At 53.4% G+C, this 16329-nt stretch overlaps 1 protein-coding gene and 1 long non-coding RNA gene across 5 annotated transcripts in view; one reads left to right on the forward strand and one right to left on the reverse strand.

Moving 5' to 3' along the window:
* The window catches only part of USH1C (USH1 protein network component harmonin), a 46950-nt gene extending 31118 nt beyond the window's left edge, over window positions 1-15832 (forward strand). The window contains exons 18-26 of one of the 3 annotated variants that reach the window (XM_059407642.1): window positions 44-526; window positions 3704-3823; window positions 4833-4883; window positions 7493-7534; window positions 8044-8097; window positions 8603-8702; window positions 11271-11377; window positions 12733-12788; window positions 15121-15832. In XM_059407642.1, coding sequence (XP_059263625.1) covers window positions 44-526; window positions 3704-3823; window positions 4833-4883; window positions 7493-7534; window positions 8044-8097; window positions 8603-8702; window positions 11271-11377; window positions 12733-12788; window positions 15121-15133 — 1026 coding nt within the window. In that variant the 3' untranslated portion in view covers window positions 15134-15832. The remainder of the gene's footprint in view (window positions 1-43; window positions 527-3703; window positions 3824-4832; window positions 4884-7492; window positions 7535-8043; window positions 8098-8602; window positions 8703-11270; window positions 11378-12732; window positions 12789-15120) is intronic. The other 2 variants (XM_059407637.1, XM_059407640.1) reach the window with 2 other exon arrangements.
* Window positions 1-16329, reverse strand: part of LOC132022384 (uncharacterized) — a 54340-nt gene that overhangs the window by 21696 nt on the left and 16315 nt on the right. Inside the window, exons 2-3 of one of the 2 annotated variants that reach the window (XR_009405583.1) lie at window positions 9526-9707; window positions 3848-4010 (exon numbers count right to left, since the gene is read on the reverse strand). This is a non-coding gene — a long non-coding RNA (uncharacterized LOC132022384). Of the gene's footprint in view, window positions 1-3847; window positions 4011-9525; window positions 9708-16329 lie in introns of those variants that run through there. The other variant, XR_009405584.1, reaches the window with a different exon arrangement.

Consider the following 16329-nt stretch of genomic DNA (forward strand, 5'->3'; position numbering starts at 1 on the left):
AGCCTTAGTCAGACGATTATAGAATTTCCTTGCAACCCCCCAGATGACCACGGGGCCACCGCCTCCCCCGCCTTCTGTGTCTCCCCTGGTCCCACCCCTGAGACGTTTCGCAGGCGGGCTGCACCTCCACACCACTGACCTGGATGACATCCCCTTGGACATGTTCTACTATCCCCCCAAGACTCCCTCCGCCTTACCTGTGATGCCCCACCCTCCACCCTCCACCCCATCCCCCAAGGTCCCTGCACCCCCAGTCCTTCCGTCATCAGGCCACGTGTGTGCCTCATCTTCACCCTGGGTGCAACGCACTCCACCCCCCATTCCCATCCCTCCCCCACCATCTGTTCCCACCCAAGACCTGACTCCTACCCGCCCGCTACCCTCGGCACTGGAAGAGGCACTGGGCAACCACCCCTTCCGTGCTGGGGACACAGGAAATCCCACAGAGGACTGGGAGGCAAAGAACCACAGTGGGAAGCCCACTAGCTCCCCTGTTCCTGAACGGAGCTTCCCACCCACCCCAAAGGTACCGTCCCTGTTCTGCATGCTGCGCTGGAAAGCAGAAAGAGTGGGTAGGGCTGCGGTGTTTCCCCCATCCTCCACTGCTCTCACGAGTGGAGACTGGAAGAAACATCACTCCAGCCCATTTTCCAGGAATGAGCTCTCAATCTGCACGTTGTGGTCTCCCTGCATGTGCGTGGTTTCTACTGATTTTGAAGTACTATCCTGCATGGTGAATTGCCTGGGATTCTTGGGATGAGCCACTGCGTATCCATGTCTGTTGGTTTCTCTTTGTTCCTCTTGGCTAGTATGGGCTGGTAACATTCTGTACGGTACTTGCAAGCCTGTGTTACTGAATAGCCAGAGCTCTGTGTCACAGCCAGTCACTTCTGGATATAAGCTCAGACAACCGGGAATATGAGAAAAGGATCCCCAGGTTGACAGGGGGAAAAGAGGGGAGGCAAAGCGGTGAAGCAGTATTAAGCTGTGTAAATGAAGTGATGGCTCTGTCTGGTGCAGGGTTTGGACATTACAGCGCATTTTCTATGGAGTTAGCCAATTCCGCTGGCTTGGAGTATAATACCCAGAAGTTTCTGGCCAACTTCCAGCTATAGAAAAAATGAAGACAAAGAGTTCCTAGAAATCTCCAAATTTACTATAAAAAGACTAGGGCTGTTTTGTTTTGTTTTTTCCTCCCCCTCGGATGTCAGGAGGCTGAACAGTGATCTTTCTCAAAAAGACATATTTCTTAAAATTGTTCTTAATCCAAAGACAATTTTGGAAGAGGCAATCCCCAAGGAAGATATGGAGCTTTGATCCCATGAGTGGACAAATAAAATATTCCTCTGTTGCAGTGGCCATGGGAGGCCAGGCTTGAGTCAGAGTTAAAGCAGCTCATATCAGCTAAGGGTAGGAGGTTTGAGAGAGGGCAGTCAGTAGAACCTGATCAGCTGTTTTTATTAATCTTCTCTGCATGGATTTGAGGCCCAGTATGAAGAAAAGAATAATAAGCATTTCAGAGCATTAGGGAGAGCCTGGGGGAAGGTGGGAATAAAGAAATTGCCAGGTGCCCACTAGGCTGAAGCTTCTGTCAGGGGACTCTCAGAGGGACTCCTTCTCAACCTCTGATGGGTCCTGAGCCTTGCAGCTCTGACAGAGACATATCTGTATGTTCCAGGGATGTCTTGTCTCAGAACCCAGCCAGGAGCGGGTTTACAGGGGGCTGAGTTAGCCTGACACAGAGGTCATATCCTTTCTGTGAGTCCCCCCGTCAGGAAGGGCAGCAGCTTTTCCTTGACAAATGTGATTCCAAAGCACTGATTGAGCAGCCTGTGTCTCTGTGTGAGGCGGGGAGAGAGGGGCAGTGCTGCAGGGGACAGCGGGTATATTGGCACACCGTGTTTTCCCGGACTTTGCCGTCTGCAGAATAAAAGGCTGAGCAGATAGGACTCAGCTATGAAATGGCACAGGGCCGGTGCTAGAGGGAGGATTCATTCTAATGGGAGCTGGAAGGAACCTCTGCAGAGTAAGGGGCTGATGAGCTGAACCTTGAAGGATGACAGTACATGGAGGTTGGGAGGAAGGGCATGGAAGGTACAGGAAATATACAGATGGTGGGGAAGAACCACTTGGGTTTGAACCCTGGCTCTACCACTGGCTGGAGGACTTTGGGCAGGCATTACTTCTCTTGTCTGAGCCTGGGGGTTCTCATCCGTAAAATGGGAATGCTACTGGCACCTACCTGTTATGAGGATCAAATGAGTGAATCCATGAACTCATTCAAAGTTAGTACTTAGAATGGTGGGTATGTAGTGGGGGCTCAGTAGACGTTAACCATGATCAGTGACATGGTGACACAGTGACAGGATATAAGAAAATTCGGGTGAAGCTGCGAGCATGAGATTAGAGGTAAACTCTATAGGCTTTTTAAATTTTTTTTTTTTTGATGGAGAGATAACACACAAGTGGGGAGAAGGGGCAGAGGTAGAGGGAGAAGCAGGCTTCCCTCTGAACAGGGAGCCCAACTTCGGGCTCCATCCCAGGACCTGAGCCGAAGGCACATGCTTAACTGACTGAGCCACCCAGGCACCCCGACTCTGTAGACTTTTGAGTCGAGTCAAGATTCAAAAGAGAGTCCAGTTTTCTCAGACTCCTCCAGGAATCACCAAGTTCCCACTGTTCGTTCCCGATCAGAGAACCGGGAAGGTTGAAAGTTCCTCCCACATAAGGAGCCTCTGAAGAACTGGACCTAAATGTCTTAAGTGACATCAAGGTCCGTGCTGTTCCTGACCTGAAGGCCAGGGGGCTGCTATTTGCTTAGCTTCAGCCTCCCGTGTCAGCACTTTGGCCCGTATACCCCGACCCTGCCGCAGCTGCTTCTTGTGGCATCCCCCTGAGAGGTGTCACTGACAGCACACAGTGTAGGCAACCCCACGACTGCGTCTGAACACCATCCCGGCCACCAGCAGACCTTGGGTGCTGGGAACAGTCCTGTCAGCTTGGCACGTATGCCTGCCATACCAGACCTGCCAGAAGAAGGTTTTCAGGACCATATCTACCCCCAGGTACCATCCTGTGTGCCCAGCATACTACTAAGTCCTTTATTCATTCAGCATGTTCAGTGAGCATCTACTCATATACTCATATACCAGCCACTATGCCTGGCACTGGAGAACTACTGTAAAATGGGCAACCCAGTCCCAGCCCAAACCACCTGGTAGGGACAAGAGATAAGCAAGCAGGAGACTACCGTGATATCTGGGGGGACATAGGGAAATATAGGTGCTGTGATGAGTCAGAGCGGAGAGAAGAAGCTCAAAGAGAGGTGCTCTGTGTGCAGTGGGGGAATGGAACTGTGGTCAGAAGAAATAGCCTTTAGGGAGAGAGGAGACTAGATGGCACCCACGGCCACTGAGAGAGAGCCTGGGAAGTGTATCCTCTGTGTGACAGGGGCTGCTGGCACTCCTAAAATCAAGCCCCTGATTTCTCAGAGCCACCCAGTAGTTTCTGTGGCCTCAAAACACACTTTGGCCAATGGACTTGTCTCTCTGCTAAAGATCACACCAACCTCCAACAGGGTAAATGACCCAGGGGGCTCAGCCAGTGCATGGTGTGTATTTGCATGTGTGTCATAGTGCCATGGTTGGCCTGGGCCACCCCCACCATGCCCTCATAGGGGTTTCTTTTACACTAACCCTTGTAGACATTTTGCCCAAGCCCACAGCCTCCACGAGGCCCTGGCGTGTCCACTATCTCCAAGCCCGTCATGGTCCACCAGGAGCCCAACTTCATCTACAGGCCAGCTGTGAAATCCGAGGTCCTGGTAAGCCCCTTGGGACCCCTCCAGGGCATCTCCAGAGGAGCAGATAAGGGCTGTCTCCTCTGGCTGGCTTCCACTGCCTCTGGATGGAGAATGAGGTGGGGTACAAGCTCACATTACGAGCCAGCTTCTGACTTCTTCTTGACCAAGAGATGAATCCATGCGGGTACCAAACAGGCTGGAGCTCCCTCTAGAAGTAAGAATGGTAACAGCTCAGGCTTACCATTTGCCCAGCATGTGTCAGGATACTGAGGCTTAGAGGGGGTATATCGGTTGCCCAGGGCAGAGCCAGATCAGACTCCAGAGCTCAAGCTCTTACCTCCACTGCCATCTTGCTAAACCTCCAGTGAGTCCATTGGCCCTGGCCTCGGCCTCTAAGTCCTGGCGAGGCACGACAGGGAACATCTCAGATGGGGGACCGTCCAAAGAAGAGCCACTCACGCTCTCCATCTCGCCTCTGGCTCCATCTCAACTCTCGCTCCTCTGGACTGGGAGTGTGAGGTGTGGTCCTGGGGGAGCAGTAAGGTCTGTCCACCCTCAGTCGCCTACGGCTGAGCGACTCACGCGGAACCCCATGTCCCCGGAGAGGGGTGCCAGTCTCAGACTGGCCTCGCACCCCCGGTGGGAAGAGAGTCATGCCAGAATTTTTCTTCCCCTTTCAAGGAAACCCTATCCAAATGTCAGGGCAGGACAGCTCAGATACTTATTTTGAGCTTTTGCTGTCCCGTCAGCTCCCCAAAGAGCAAAGTTCACGCCCCTGTGATAAGCCCTGCGGAGGTCTGCGTGCCCGTCCTCCGCCTGGTGACAAAGGGCGTGTCTGCTGACTAGAACCAAGGAGCTGCTGTACCTGGGGGTGTCGGGCCGGCCCCCGACATGAATCAGGCCGCCTCTACTTGGAGCGGGAAGTTGGCAGGGCAGCCCCAGGCTGGCAGGCCCGGGGTCTGGCACCAGAGGGCAGACGAGGCCTATCGGTAACATCCAGAGTGGAACTTTTTTTTTTTCCTTCTGGCAGCCACAGGAGATGTTGAAGAGGATGGTGGTTTACCAGACAGCGTTCAGACAAGTAAAGCGATCCCAGCTGTGTGTCTGTAGACCTCCCCGCCACCCCTGTTCCTCCCGCTCCAACTTCTCTCTCTCTCTGGGAGTGCCAGCTGGCTCTGAGGTGATCCGCCAGAACCTCAGGCCCGAGCCATGTCCCTGTTCCCTGCAGCCAGGAGTGGGGAAGGGTCTCGTATCAGGAGGGGACCCCAGCCTTATTAGACCCTGTGCCCCAGCTGAGAAAGCAGCAGGAACCCTGGGGGCTCTGCTCTTTGGCTACTGTTTGTCCAAAGAGGAACAGGAGAGAGGGTCACAGAGGCCACGCTGGGCCCTCGCTCCAGCCCTGGGAGAGAAGGTGCCTCCCTGCCCCTTCCCTGGTCTTGTCCCCTCAAGACGGCTCTCCCTGGCACTAAACCGGTCAGGGAGGAAGTGGCAGTCCAGGTCCTCTACCTGCCCGGGGTGCTTCTGGGTTCAACAAGGCTGTGGATGTCCTTCCTGGCCTGTGTGTGGTATGAGGCAAGCAGCCACTCACTTTCCCACCTCCTGGGGGCTTGTGTTCACAGTGCCAGCCATCTGATGGGCTGTCTCGCCACCACTTGTGGAAGAGATCCCCAGATAGAGAAAGATCTTGCAGCCAACCTCACCTCTCACCCACCACCAGACTACAGGTGTCAGCCTCACATGGGAGTTTGCGAAGGAGGCTGCTCCCAACCCAGGACTGGGGAGTGACAGGCGACAGCTAACCCCGGGCCAAGTGCCGTGTCTGAATACTTAAGGCATAGAAACTTATGTAATCTTTACAGCAACCCTAGGAGGTAAGTAGATGAGAAACTGAAGCAGAGAGGTTAGGAAACGTGCCCATGAAGTCACAGCTGTTGTCAGACCCTAGATTTGCATCCAAGAGGTCGGGCTCCTACTCACTCCACCATCTGCCCTGGCAAAACACTGTGATCACAAGGTAGACATTTCAGGCCTCGTTTAGGGCACAGACAGTCCTCCAAGGGGGAGAGGCTGAAAGGGAGGAGCCCAAAGACCCAGACTGGAAGTTGAACTCTTGCTCTACTACCCACTGGCTGGCTGACCTTGGGGGGATGAATGTCACCTTTCTGGGCCTCAGTTTCCCCATCTGTTGGGTGTAGGGTTGGGCTCCCTCTTCAAGGGCTGACCAGCTGTAGTGGCTTATATGTGCATAATTTAAATTCGCACAAGACACAAACCCTTGCAGTCATGCCCATTCTAAGAGCAGATTCTCACAGGGAGGGAGAAGGAGAAACGTACAGCCAGCACTGTCCAGTTTCCTAGAAATAGCCAGAAGTCATCAGGGCCCTCCGTGAAAGAGTTTGACTCCATATCCTGCTTCCTGACCTCTCCGGCACATGGATTTGCTGCCTCCCTTCCTCTGTCTGCTGCCCTGATGCCCAGAGACTCACCTGGGAGTGACCTCTGAGTGGTGTCAACCTCCAAACTCCCAGGCCTTGTGGGGCTGAGTCTGGGTGACAAAGCCTAGATGAAGAGGGAGGGCAGATTGATGCCGAGGAAGCCACCTGCCAATGTTTGGCCCTCATCTTGTGCCCAGAGCTTTGTTGCTGCCTGCTGGGCAAAGAGAGACAGTGGCCTCCTCTTGATGTTGACCGCGGGCCTCATGGGACACCTGGTGTGACCCAGGGAACTGTGGTGGGGATGGCACCATTTGGTCCAGCAGGGACCTCCCTGGGCCTCTTCCACAGGGCCCCTCCTCTGCTCCTGCCTGCCCGTGGGGACTAACAGAGGCTTTGCTACCTAGGACTTGGCATGCCTGGCCCCCGAGTCTGAGGACCCCCGGCTCCTGCTCTCTGGGGGGGGCGGGATTCCCAAGGAAGGGAATGTGTGCTGACTCTGCCCCCATCTTCCTTCTTACCAACTTGTTTCTACATCTTGGGGACATTGTTTCCACAGCCCTCACTAAGCCAGGTTCTCTGAGACAAGTCCTCTCCTTCATCCTCTCCTGGCTGACGTTCTGGGAGGCCTCTTACATCCTAAATAAACATCACATTGAGAACAGTGCTAGGCACCAGGAGAGCACAGACACTCCTCTTCCTCTTGGAGCCTGACATCCCTTTGCATGGCCCACCACCCTGCACCACTGTCCTCTTGTGTCTGCAGTCCCCAGGGAGTCCCGCCTCTTCAGCAGTGTTGTCCTTCTTTGGGGTCAGAGCACTGGGTGAAGAACGGGCCTTCACCCCCAGAGCCTGAACCTGGCCTTGAAGGAGCACTTGGAGGAAATCAGGGAGGGCCTAAAGGACCTGAGGCTGTGGGCGGCCTTCAGCAAGGCCGACGGGGGCTGCTCAGACCACCTGGACATCACCAGGGGCTCCTGCCAGTCACACTCGGCCACCCCGTTGCAGCAATGCTGGGTCCAGGGCTGGACTCCTCCACATGCTCGCATAGCTTCTGGCTTTCGCCAGGCAGGGGTGCTCTGCCTACTGGGACTTCCAGCTTCCTCCCTGCATCTTCATCTGGGCCCCATCTGGCCCCCCCACTCTCTCCTCTACATCTGACCCATTTGCATCTTCTTCCTCTGCCCTAAGTTTGTTTCCTGCAGTGACCCTCAGGAAAATCTCCTCTGTGGCCCTAACACCCACTCTTTGCTTCCAGGATTTCCGGAAATATGAGGAAGGCTTTGACCCCTACTCCATGGTGAGACAGAATGCTCCTCCCCCTGGGGAGTCATCCCAGGAATGTGGGTGAGGGTTACAATGTGCTCCCTCAGGCCCTGGGGGTCCCAGGGATGAGGTGGGGCACATGAGGAGCCCCCAAGGAGCCCCATCTGCTCTTTTCTGTGAAGGTTCCTTGCAGACAGCATTCTAGAATGACCCATAGGACTGGTGTATGTGTTGGGGGGCAGTGGGGTTGTAAGAACCGTTACGCTTGCTGAGCAATGACTGTGTATCAGGGGCTGTGCGGTTTGCTGGGTTTTTATAGGGCATGGCCTCGCCCCGCCCTCCCAATATTCTCAGGAAGAATGGATCTGGGATTTCTGGGGTTACCACTTTTGTGTGTCTGTGCAGCCCCCATGAGGTCTGGGACCCCCAGGCAAAGACCAATGGGTGTGGGGCTAGGAAGGGTCCCCTTGGCCATACACTCTGTGGGACCCCCACCTTCATCCTCCAGGCAGACTCAAGGTCCCCACTGTCTGTTCCCTCTAGTTCACTCCAGAGCAGATCCTAGGGAAGGATGTCCGACTCCTGCGCATTAAGAAGGTACGTGGTCGGGGCAGGGCTGGGGAGCCCTGGGTAGCTCAGTGCGTTAAAGCCTCTGCCTTCGGCTCAGGTCATGATCTCAGAGTCCTGGGATCGAGCCCCCTGCCTCTCTGCCTACTTGTGATCTCTCTGTCAAATAAATAAAATCTTTAAAAAAAAAAAGAAGGTATGTGGGGACCTGGAGGTCAGGCAGGCCACCATCTTTCTCTGCCCCAGCCCGCTCCCATCTTGGTGTCCTGCTTCTCCTACTCTGGAGGTGACTCTTGGATGACTCCTCAGATCCCCACACTTTTCCTTTCTGCCTCAAGGATGTCCCCTCCCGTGGTGGGGTCGCACACCCAGGCCCCACTCAGGGTCCGTGCCCCCTTTCCTTCCTGATGGCACTGTCATTGGGTCCATGGCTTCTGTGGCCCTCTTTATAGCCCTGTCAAGAGGCTCCTGAGTACCCAGCCGTCCACAGGCTGCTGTCTGCTTGGCTCTCAAGGGCCTGTTTTTCTCCATCCAGGAGGGATCCTTAGATCTGGCCCTGGAAGGCGGTGTGGACTCCCCGATCGGGAAGGTGGTCATCTCGGCTGTGTATGAGGGGGGAGCTGCTGAGCGACATGGTGAGTGCGGACCAGCCACAGTCCAGTGGTTGTACAGGGACCCAGGAAAGCACACGGCTTCCCATTTTGAAGTGGGCTGACTGTTGCTCAAGAATTCCCCCATCTGGATCTACCCGTCCGTCTACTGAGTCCCACATGTTGCCCATGGGCATAAGATGGTGCCAGGACTACGGGCATACAGCTCACCAGACCCCACCCTGCCCTTCAGGGCTCCCCATCTAGTGGTGAAAACATGTTCAGAATTGCCAGATTCCAGCCATAACAGTGCAGGGTGCTAAGAGCTGACAGGGGACTGGAAGAATGGAGAAAAGTTGTGGGACCCTGAGGGACCCCTGACCTACTAAGGGAAAGGGGACCAATGGGAAGTCTCCCTACAAACACTATACCTGAGCTGAGCCTTAAAAGATAAGTCAATATTAGCCTCATGATGGTGGGAAAGAACTTTACAGGAAGAGGGGGCAGCACAAGTAAAGACAAGAGAGAAAGCATGCAAACCTTCCCTATCCTCATAATAATAAGGGTCGACATCTGTCAAGAGCTCTCCATGGGCTAGATGTGATTCTAAGTTCCTGCAGCTACTCTGTGTCTAAAGCGTTCACATGTATTATTAATTCATTTAATCCTCACGACAGCACCAAAAGTAGATACTATTATTACTCTCATCTTAGCTTGGGAAACCGAGGCACAGAAAGGTAAAATGCTTGTTCAAGCACCCACAGCTGGAAAGTGGTGGAGGCCAGACTGGAACCCAAGCCATTTGGTCATTTCGCTTTACTCTTGTCTAAAACCCGCTCACCTGTTCGGACAGGTGTCTGCGACTCACCATTAGTGATTTCTTCTTCCAAAACCAGAAGTCTACTCCTGGGTCTTTTGTGAAGGAATCGATGGCCTCGAAGGAGAAGCCTTGGGCCCCTCACCTTTCCAGGCCCGAGCAGGAATCCCGCGGTCAGGTCCCTTCTGGGCAGTTCTAGGCTCCAGCTGGTGGGACGGAGGGTGTGTAAGCACCTGCAGCAGGAGGGGTGATGGGAAAGTCACCTGGTTCAGTGGGTTACAAAGGCGAGTCCAGCTTGGCCACCTATGGCCTTGGTAAGCTCAAGCCTGGCTCTCACAGTCACACTCGGAGCTGTCATTTCAGCTGGAGGGGGGTCCGCTTCGAGGCAAGTACCATGGCCTAGGGCTGCCCTTCTGGCCCACACCCTCCTCCTCTTCTGTCCTCACTTCTGGGCCAGTTGAGGGAAAGATACAAGTTTGCTCTGTCTGGCAAGGGAAGAGGACCAGAATAAATGGGTGACCTTTCCGGAGTCCTCTCCTCCGCATCCCAACCACTTGCTCCTGAGACTCCATCTGGAATTTGTACAAAAAGGAAAAGTGACCTCTCCCCAGGCCCACTGCCAGAGGAGGCTACTGTCTACAATCTGGTCCCATATTACTTTGGGCATACCAGTAGCTGTTGACGTTTTCTCCAGGACCACATGTGTTTTAAGCCACTGCCACATTATCTTCAGTATCAATCACTACATTCCTATGGCCTTCATGCCTGCAAGAATTCTGGGTGATTATTTCACCGTAATCCAGAGAATTTGCTGTGGACACCAGAACTAAGGAAAAGTCCTTAAAAACATTTTTTTAAAGGTTCTTAAGTTGAAGATGTATGAGAAACTGTGCACAATCTATCATTTCTTGGAGAGCCACAATACATATTAGCATATTCAAGGCTCTGACAAGTTCTGCAGTGAGTAACTGTGCTCAGCTTATAACTCAGCTCTTCCCAAATTTATCGGACTACAGGTCATCTTATCCAGGAGGACCTTTAACATCATTTATTTATTTGAAAAATATATTTAGTTTCCATTTTGTGCTAGTATTATGGCAGTTGCTGTGCATATAGTGGTCAATCAAAGAGACGTTCCCTGCTCTCGTGGAGCTGACAGTCTGGTGGGAGGGACCGTTAGTCGACAAATAGATTTATGAGTACAAACTGTGAGAATGGTCTGCAGGAAGAGACTGGGACTCTTTGAGAGAACAGAAGAGACCTGCTCGAGATTGCGTGCATGTCAGAGCAGTCTTCTCTGAGGAGGAGACATTTCACCTCAGCCCTAGAAGAAGAGAAAAAAGAGGGGGCAAGTGTCCCAGGTGAAACAGCTTATGAAGACTCCAGGGTAGGAGAGAGCTTGGCCTGGTCAGGGGTCTGATGCAGACCAGCAGGCCTGGAGCGCAGACAGGGACAGCTCACAGAATTAGCTCATGTTTCTGATAACCTCATCGGTAACAGAGGTCTGCCTCCCTCTGGAATAGCAGAGGCCTGTCAAGGCGAGGGTGGCAATGGTTCATCAGTTCCTCTGAGCTCAGGTGAGGGAGTGTGGGCAGGGTGGGTAGTAAGTGCTCTGAGTAACCTGGTGGATTGTTTCCCCTTGTGCCTTCTGAGCCCATCAGAAGCCGGGAATCAGGCTCCTTCTGCAGCCCTCCAGGGACCTCCTGCCCACCCACCTCCCACCGCCTTTGCCGAGTCCAGGACCAGGCACATGTCACATATAGCTCAGGTGACCAGTCAGCTTCATCTTCTTGCAGGTGGCATTGTGAAAGGGGATGAGGTCATGGCGATCAATGGCAAGATCGTGACAGACTACACCTTGGCTGAGGCTGAGGCCACCCTGCAGAAGGCCTGGAGTCAGGGGGTAAGAGCAAACCCACTCCCTGCCTCCCTCCCCTGCCTGTCTGCCTTAAACCCTGGCCTCTGCAGCCAGAGCTTACAGTCGGGGTGCCCCATCCTGGGGCGGGTCTCCAGGGACCAGGAAATTCTTGGGTGACATCTACATAACCCATCCAGCCAGTGGTTTCAATATGACACGATGGGATTCAGAAAAATAAATGTCAGTTCCTGACCTTGAGTTCAAAGAGCAAGTGGCACAAATACAGACTCCAAAAAGACCAGGTATGACAACCCATGCAAGAAAAAACTTAAGTTCTTCTCTAAGAGCACACTGATCAAGAATCAAAAATGCTTGGGGCTACTGGAAAGTATGAATAGAAGTAGAGTGCCCAAAATGGAGGAGGTTCTGGTGGTGGTCTGATCTGTGCTCATTAGCCACTTGGATCAAGGCCAACACATAAGGTCTCCCAGGTTGTGCACTGCACAATCCGAGGGGATGCCTTCCTACAGATTACAGTGTGGATGGTGCCCTCTAATGTTGTGCAGTGCACAACCTGTGCAACTGTATGCAGGCAGCCGAGCCTGAGGTATTAAGTTCAGAGCCGAGGAAGCTGACCAGATGGGCCTGGGACCCACATGAAGGGATGTGGAGAAGAGAAGACTCACGGGTAACATGATGACTGTCTTTGATTATCTGAAGGGCTGCATTAGGGTAGAGGGAGCAGAAGTATTCTCTATGTTTTTTGAGGGATGGAGGGAGTCCTGGGGAGAGTTTTCAGTGCAATGTTAGGAGCTATTGCATGGTAGAGGGGCCCAGTAATACTTCACATAATTTTTATGGGATACACCCAAACCAAGGGTGAAAATGATGGATAAGCCAAGAATGGCAATGATGCCATTGAGGGGATTCAAGTGTTAGGGTCAGAAAGCTAAGCTTAAAGTTCCCTGATTGGATATGCATCAGAGTGACCTAGGGAGCTTGTTAAAAATACTGTTTCCCAGAACCTACCCCAAATCTCCAGGGGCCAAGTCTATGAATCTAGAGTTTTAAGAAGTCCCCCAGGTGATTCTGAGGTTGCAGCCTGGCCCTGGTCCACAGATCAACAATTGGGAGCTTAGGGTCCTTTGAGGGTCTGTAAATCTTAGCCTATATGATTGTGAAGCCCCGGAGACTGGAAGCTTCTCCAGACCATGGGGCTGCACAGTGAAGCCCATCCCCACCAGAAGGACCTCCAGCCCCACGGGGGCCCACCTTCCTGTAGGAAGAAGGACCAGCCAGCTGATCCTGAGCCATGGTGCCCAGGAATGAGAATGGAATGTCCAGAGAAGACATACCACCCATCCCTGAGCATGCCCGAGTCACAGGGCTTCTTCCCACAGGACTGGATCGACCTCGTTGTTGCTGTCTGCCCTCCAAAGGAGTACGATGATGAGCTGTAAGTGTATGCGGCCCCTGGCCCTCTGCTTCTTTTTTCTCCTGCTCCAGAATCTTGACCACCTTCTGCTGGTCCACCCTCCGCTTTCATCCAGCCTGAACGGTCGGTCCGTGCACACAGCTTCTAACAGTCCTTGATCCTGAAAAGCTCCCAGGCTAGAGAGAGCCCAGAACTAAGTTACTCTGTCACAATGTCAGCATTGTCCGGGCTGCCTCCAAGACTGTCTTGTCCAAATTCTACTTTACATCTGGAAAACTGAGGCCCAGACACAGCCAAAGTCACAGACCAAGAAAACAATGAAATTGGGACAGACTCAGGATTTCTGATTCTCCACTCAGGACTTCATCTCCTGCACCATCATCAGCTAGATTAAAGACTTCCATGTCTTTTACTGTCTGGTAGTTCTTCCCGATATGTGACTGCATTCCTTCACGCTGTGTCTCTAAGCAGCCAGGACCACAGGGTTTGGCCCCATCCAGCAGGACCTCCAGGGAGCTTGGGACAGTCTCCATCTTGCTCTAGGATCCCCTCTATGTCTGTCTCTCCATGTATCTCTTTTATTCCTGTCTGTGTATCTGTATGGGTCTCTCTATCTCACGGTCTCTCTCTTCTCTCTATCTCTGTCTCTCCTTTCCCTGTCTCCCTCTCTTGTATCTTTCCCATTAGTCTCTCTCGCCCATCTGACCCTCTCTCCTTCATCCTTCCCCCTTCTCTCTTAACCTGTCCTTTTCTTGCTTCCTCGATTTCCGGTCTCAGTCGATGCTAATCTTTGTTAGTGTGTATCCATTTCTCTCCTCTCTCTCACTCTCTCTCTCTGTTTCTCTGGTGTCTAGTCTCCATCCTCATCACTTTCCTACCACCCACACATGTATTTCCCAGTCCCCGACTTGCCTTTGCTTCTTCTGCCCAGCATGGTCTGAGTTCTTTTCACATCTAGAAAAAAATCAAGGTCTTATAGTAACTAATTCTGGACCCAGGGCCTAGGCAGGACTAAGGCAGGAGACACGTGTAGGGTAAAATCTGATGGAACTCTGCCTAGAAATAACCAAGCCCTGTTTTGTGTTTCCTGCTCTGCTCTGCGAATGTAGCTCTGCTCTTCCCTCCTCCGCAGCCGAAAGCCCCCACCAGTCCGAAAGGTCCTTGAAGTCCGTGCTCCCATGCCTAGACATGGGTTCCTCCTTCAGCTGGAGCCTGACAGCCCCCCACGGTGAATAGGCAGGTGGGCTGCAGGGCCCTGCCTGTCCATGCTGTGTGCAGTGGCCGTCTGCTGTCCATGCTGGCGGGTTCTTTGGACTGGGGTCTGGAGGGCTGCACAAGGCACCATCCCTGGAATGCCATCTGGGCCTGCTGTTGGCCACCCTGGAATTTTGTCCAACTCAAAGACCCTCCTATGCTCACTTCGGCAACACATATACTAAAATTCAAAGACCCTCCTGCTCAGGGAAGGGAAGCAGAGCCCAGTCTATAGCATGCTCGGGACCTGGGTACCCTGACTCACCACAGACCCTGTGGGGGCACCCACAGGAGTGGGATGGAACAGTGAGCACCATTCTCTGGTGGGCACAGACAGTGCTTCAAACCAGACATGACGGGCTGGGTAAGCCCACGGGAGTACAGCCTGGATTTCCCCATAGAGGGATCCCCTCCCTGGGAACACCATCCTCTGGGAGCCCCTGCTCCACTGGGCCCCCAAGCTTGGGCAATTCAGGCTTGTCCAAAGAACCAGGGTTGGCCTCTCAGAGCTGTTCCTGTCCTGTTGTGACTTGTCATGGCCTGAGCCCAGCTTGGACCAAACTGTGCCTTCTCTCTCCCTTGGCTCCAGCTCCCTTGACAGTGTCCCTTGGGGGACACTGTGGAGCCCAGTTTGGCGCTGTGTTTCCCACTCTGTGACAGAGCTGTGCTCATGGACAGAGCTGGCAGGTGGCCATGAGCTGGTGTTTGGTGTGGCCTGAGGCCCACAACTGGCAGTATCTGGGGCAGACCCAAGCCTGGACTTGTTGACTTTTCTGTTACAAGTTTCTCAAAACATTAGGGCCTCATGCTCCCAGGACAGTTGGCCTGCTCTGCCATGGCTCCTGGGATGGCCTCCATGGCCCTCTGTTTTCTGCCACTTGTCCTGTGCTCTTCATGAGGGACCCCAGCCCCTCTGCCTTCTGGTCCCCTCCTAGCTTATCCCACGTATCCCTCTGCCATCCCCGGCCTCCCATGTGCTGTGGCTATGGCTGCCGTGTGGGACTTGGGGTCCGCCTTGGGCCGCCAGGGAGGGTGTCCCTGGGCTGAGTGTGTACCCACAAGGCCTGCACCCGCCTGCTCTGTTTCCTCTTCCCCACAGGACCTTCTTCTAAAGCCCAGAAGGAGAAACCACATTCACCCCGAGAAGCCAGTGAGCTCTGGATTCACACTCCTGAACACAAAGCCTAGACCCAGCCTTGAGAGCCAGCTTGCAGGCCCCCTGGAAACCTACAGCCAGCACCCCAGGATTTCCAGCTCCCCCTGGCCCTGAAGTAGGGCTGCGTGAGGAACGCCATGGGCCGCTCCTCTGAAGGGCACGGTGGAGGGAGGAAGTAGCAGTTCTGAAGAGGGCCCGTGGGATTCAGATTCTCATTTCTTTCTTCTAGTCCTGTGAATTTAGTCTCTTCCAGCCCCGAGATATCAAGAATTCAAGGGAATTCTCAAGAAGTCAAGGGAATTCTCAAGAAATCAAGAGTTTGGGCACGTGGGTGGCTTAGTCATTTAAGTGGCTGCCTTTAGGCTCGGGTCATGATCCCAGGGTCCTGGGATCAAGCCCCATGTGAGGCTCCCTGCTCAGCGGAGAGCCTGCTTCTCCCTCTCCCACTGTCTGCCTCTCTGACTGTGCTTTCTATCTCTCTGTCAAATAAGTAGATAAAATCTTAAAAAAAAAAAAAAGAAAGAAAGAAAGAAAGAGTTCTTCCTTGAATTCTGATAGGACCTGACTCCTGACTCCCTCTCCTCTCTCTCCTGTTAATTGCTGCCACAAACCTTCCTCTGAACTCATTAACAAAATAAACTGCTTTCATTTCCAACTTCTGGGAGTGAGTGTGGATTGGGGCAGCAGATTCAAGACTCTCAAATAAAAAAACATACTGTCTTAGCCCTTACCAAGAGTGGGAAACAGGACCCAGTGTTAGGATCTGGGTCCGACATGAAGGACAAGATGAAATGGCCATGGCTGGCTTGGGGCAGGGGGACTGGAGCCGTAGGAGATGGGCTGGGCTGGGCTGGGCTTTGGGTCTTCTCAGAAAAGGATGGTGGAAATGAAGCTATACGATAGTGACTTTGCTCAGTTCCAGAAAGCACAGTTGATGGCAGAAGCCCCAGAGGATTACCTCTAAGCACGGGGTGCCCCAGATTCACTCAGGGCAGCATGAGCACAGCTGCTTCTCCTGCGGTCACCAAGACAGGTTGGGAGGGAGGGAGGTGCATGGAATCCCATCCAGTGGGGCCCCATGGAAAGAAGCCAGAACCTGAGGCAGAAGGGTGTGACGCCAAAGGGCTGGCAGGAGGTAAGTCGAGGCCCTCC

Source organism: Mustela nigripes, chromosome 1, assembly GCF_022355385.1.
Source record: "Mustela nigripes isolate SB6536 chromosome 1, MUSNIG.SB6536, whole genome shotgun sequence".
Lineage (NCBI taxonomy): Eukaryota > Metazoa > Chordata > Mammalia > Carnivora > Mustelidae > Mustela > Mustela nigripes.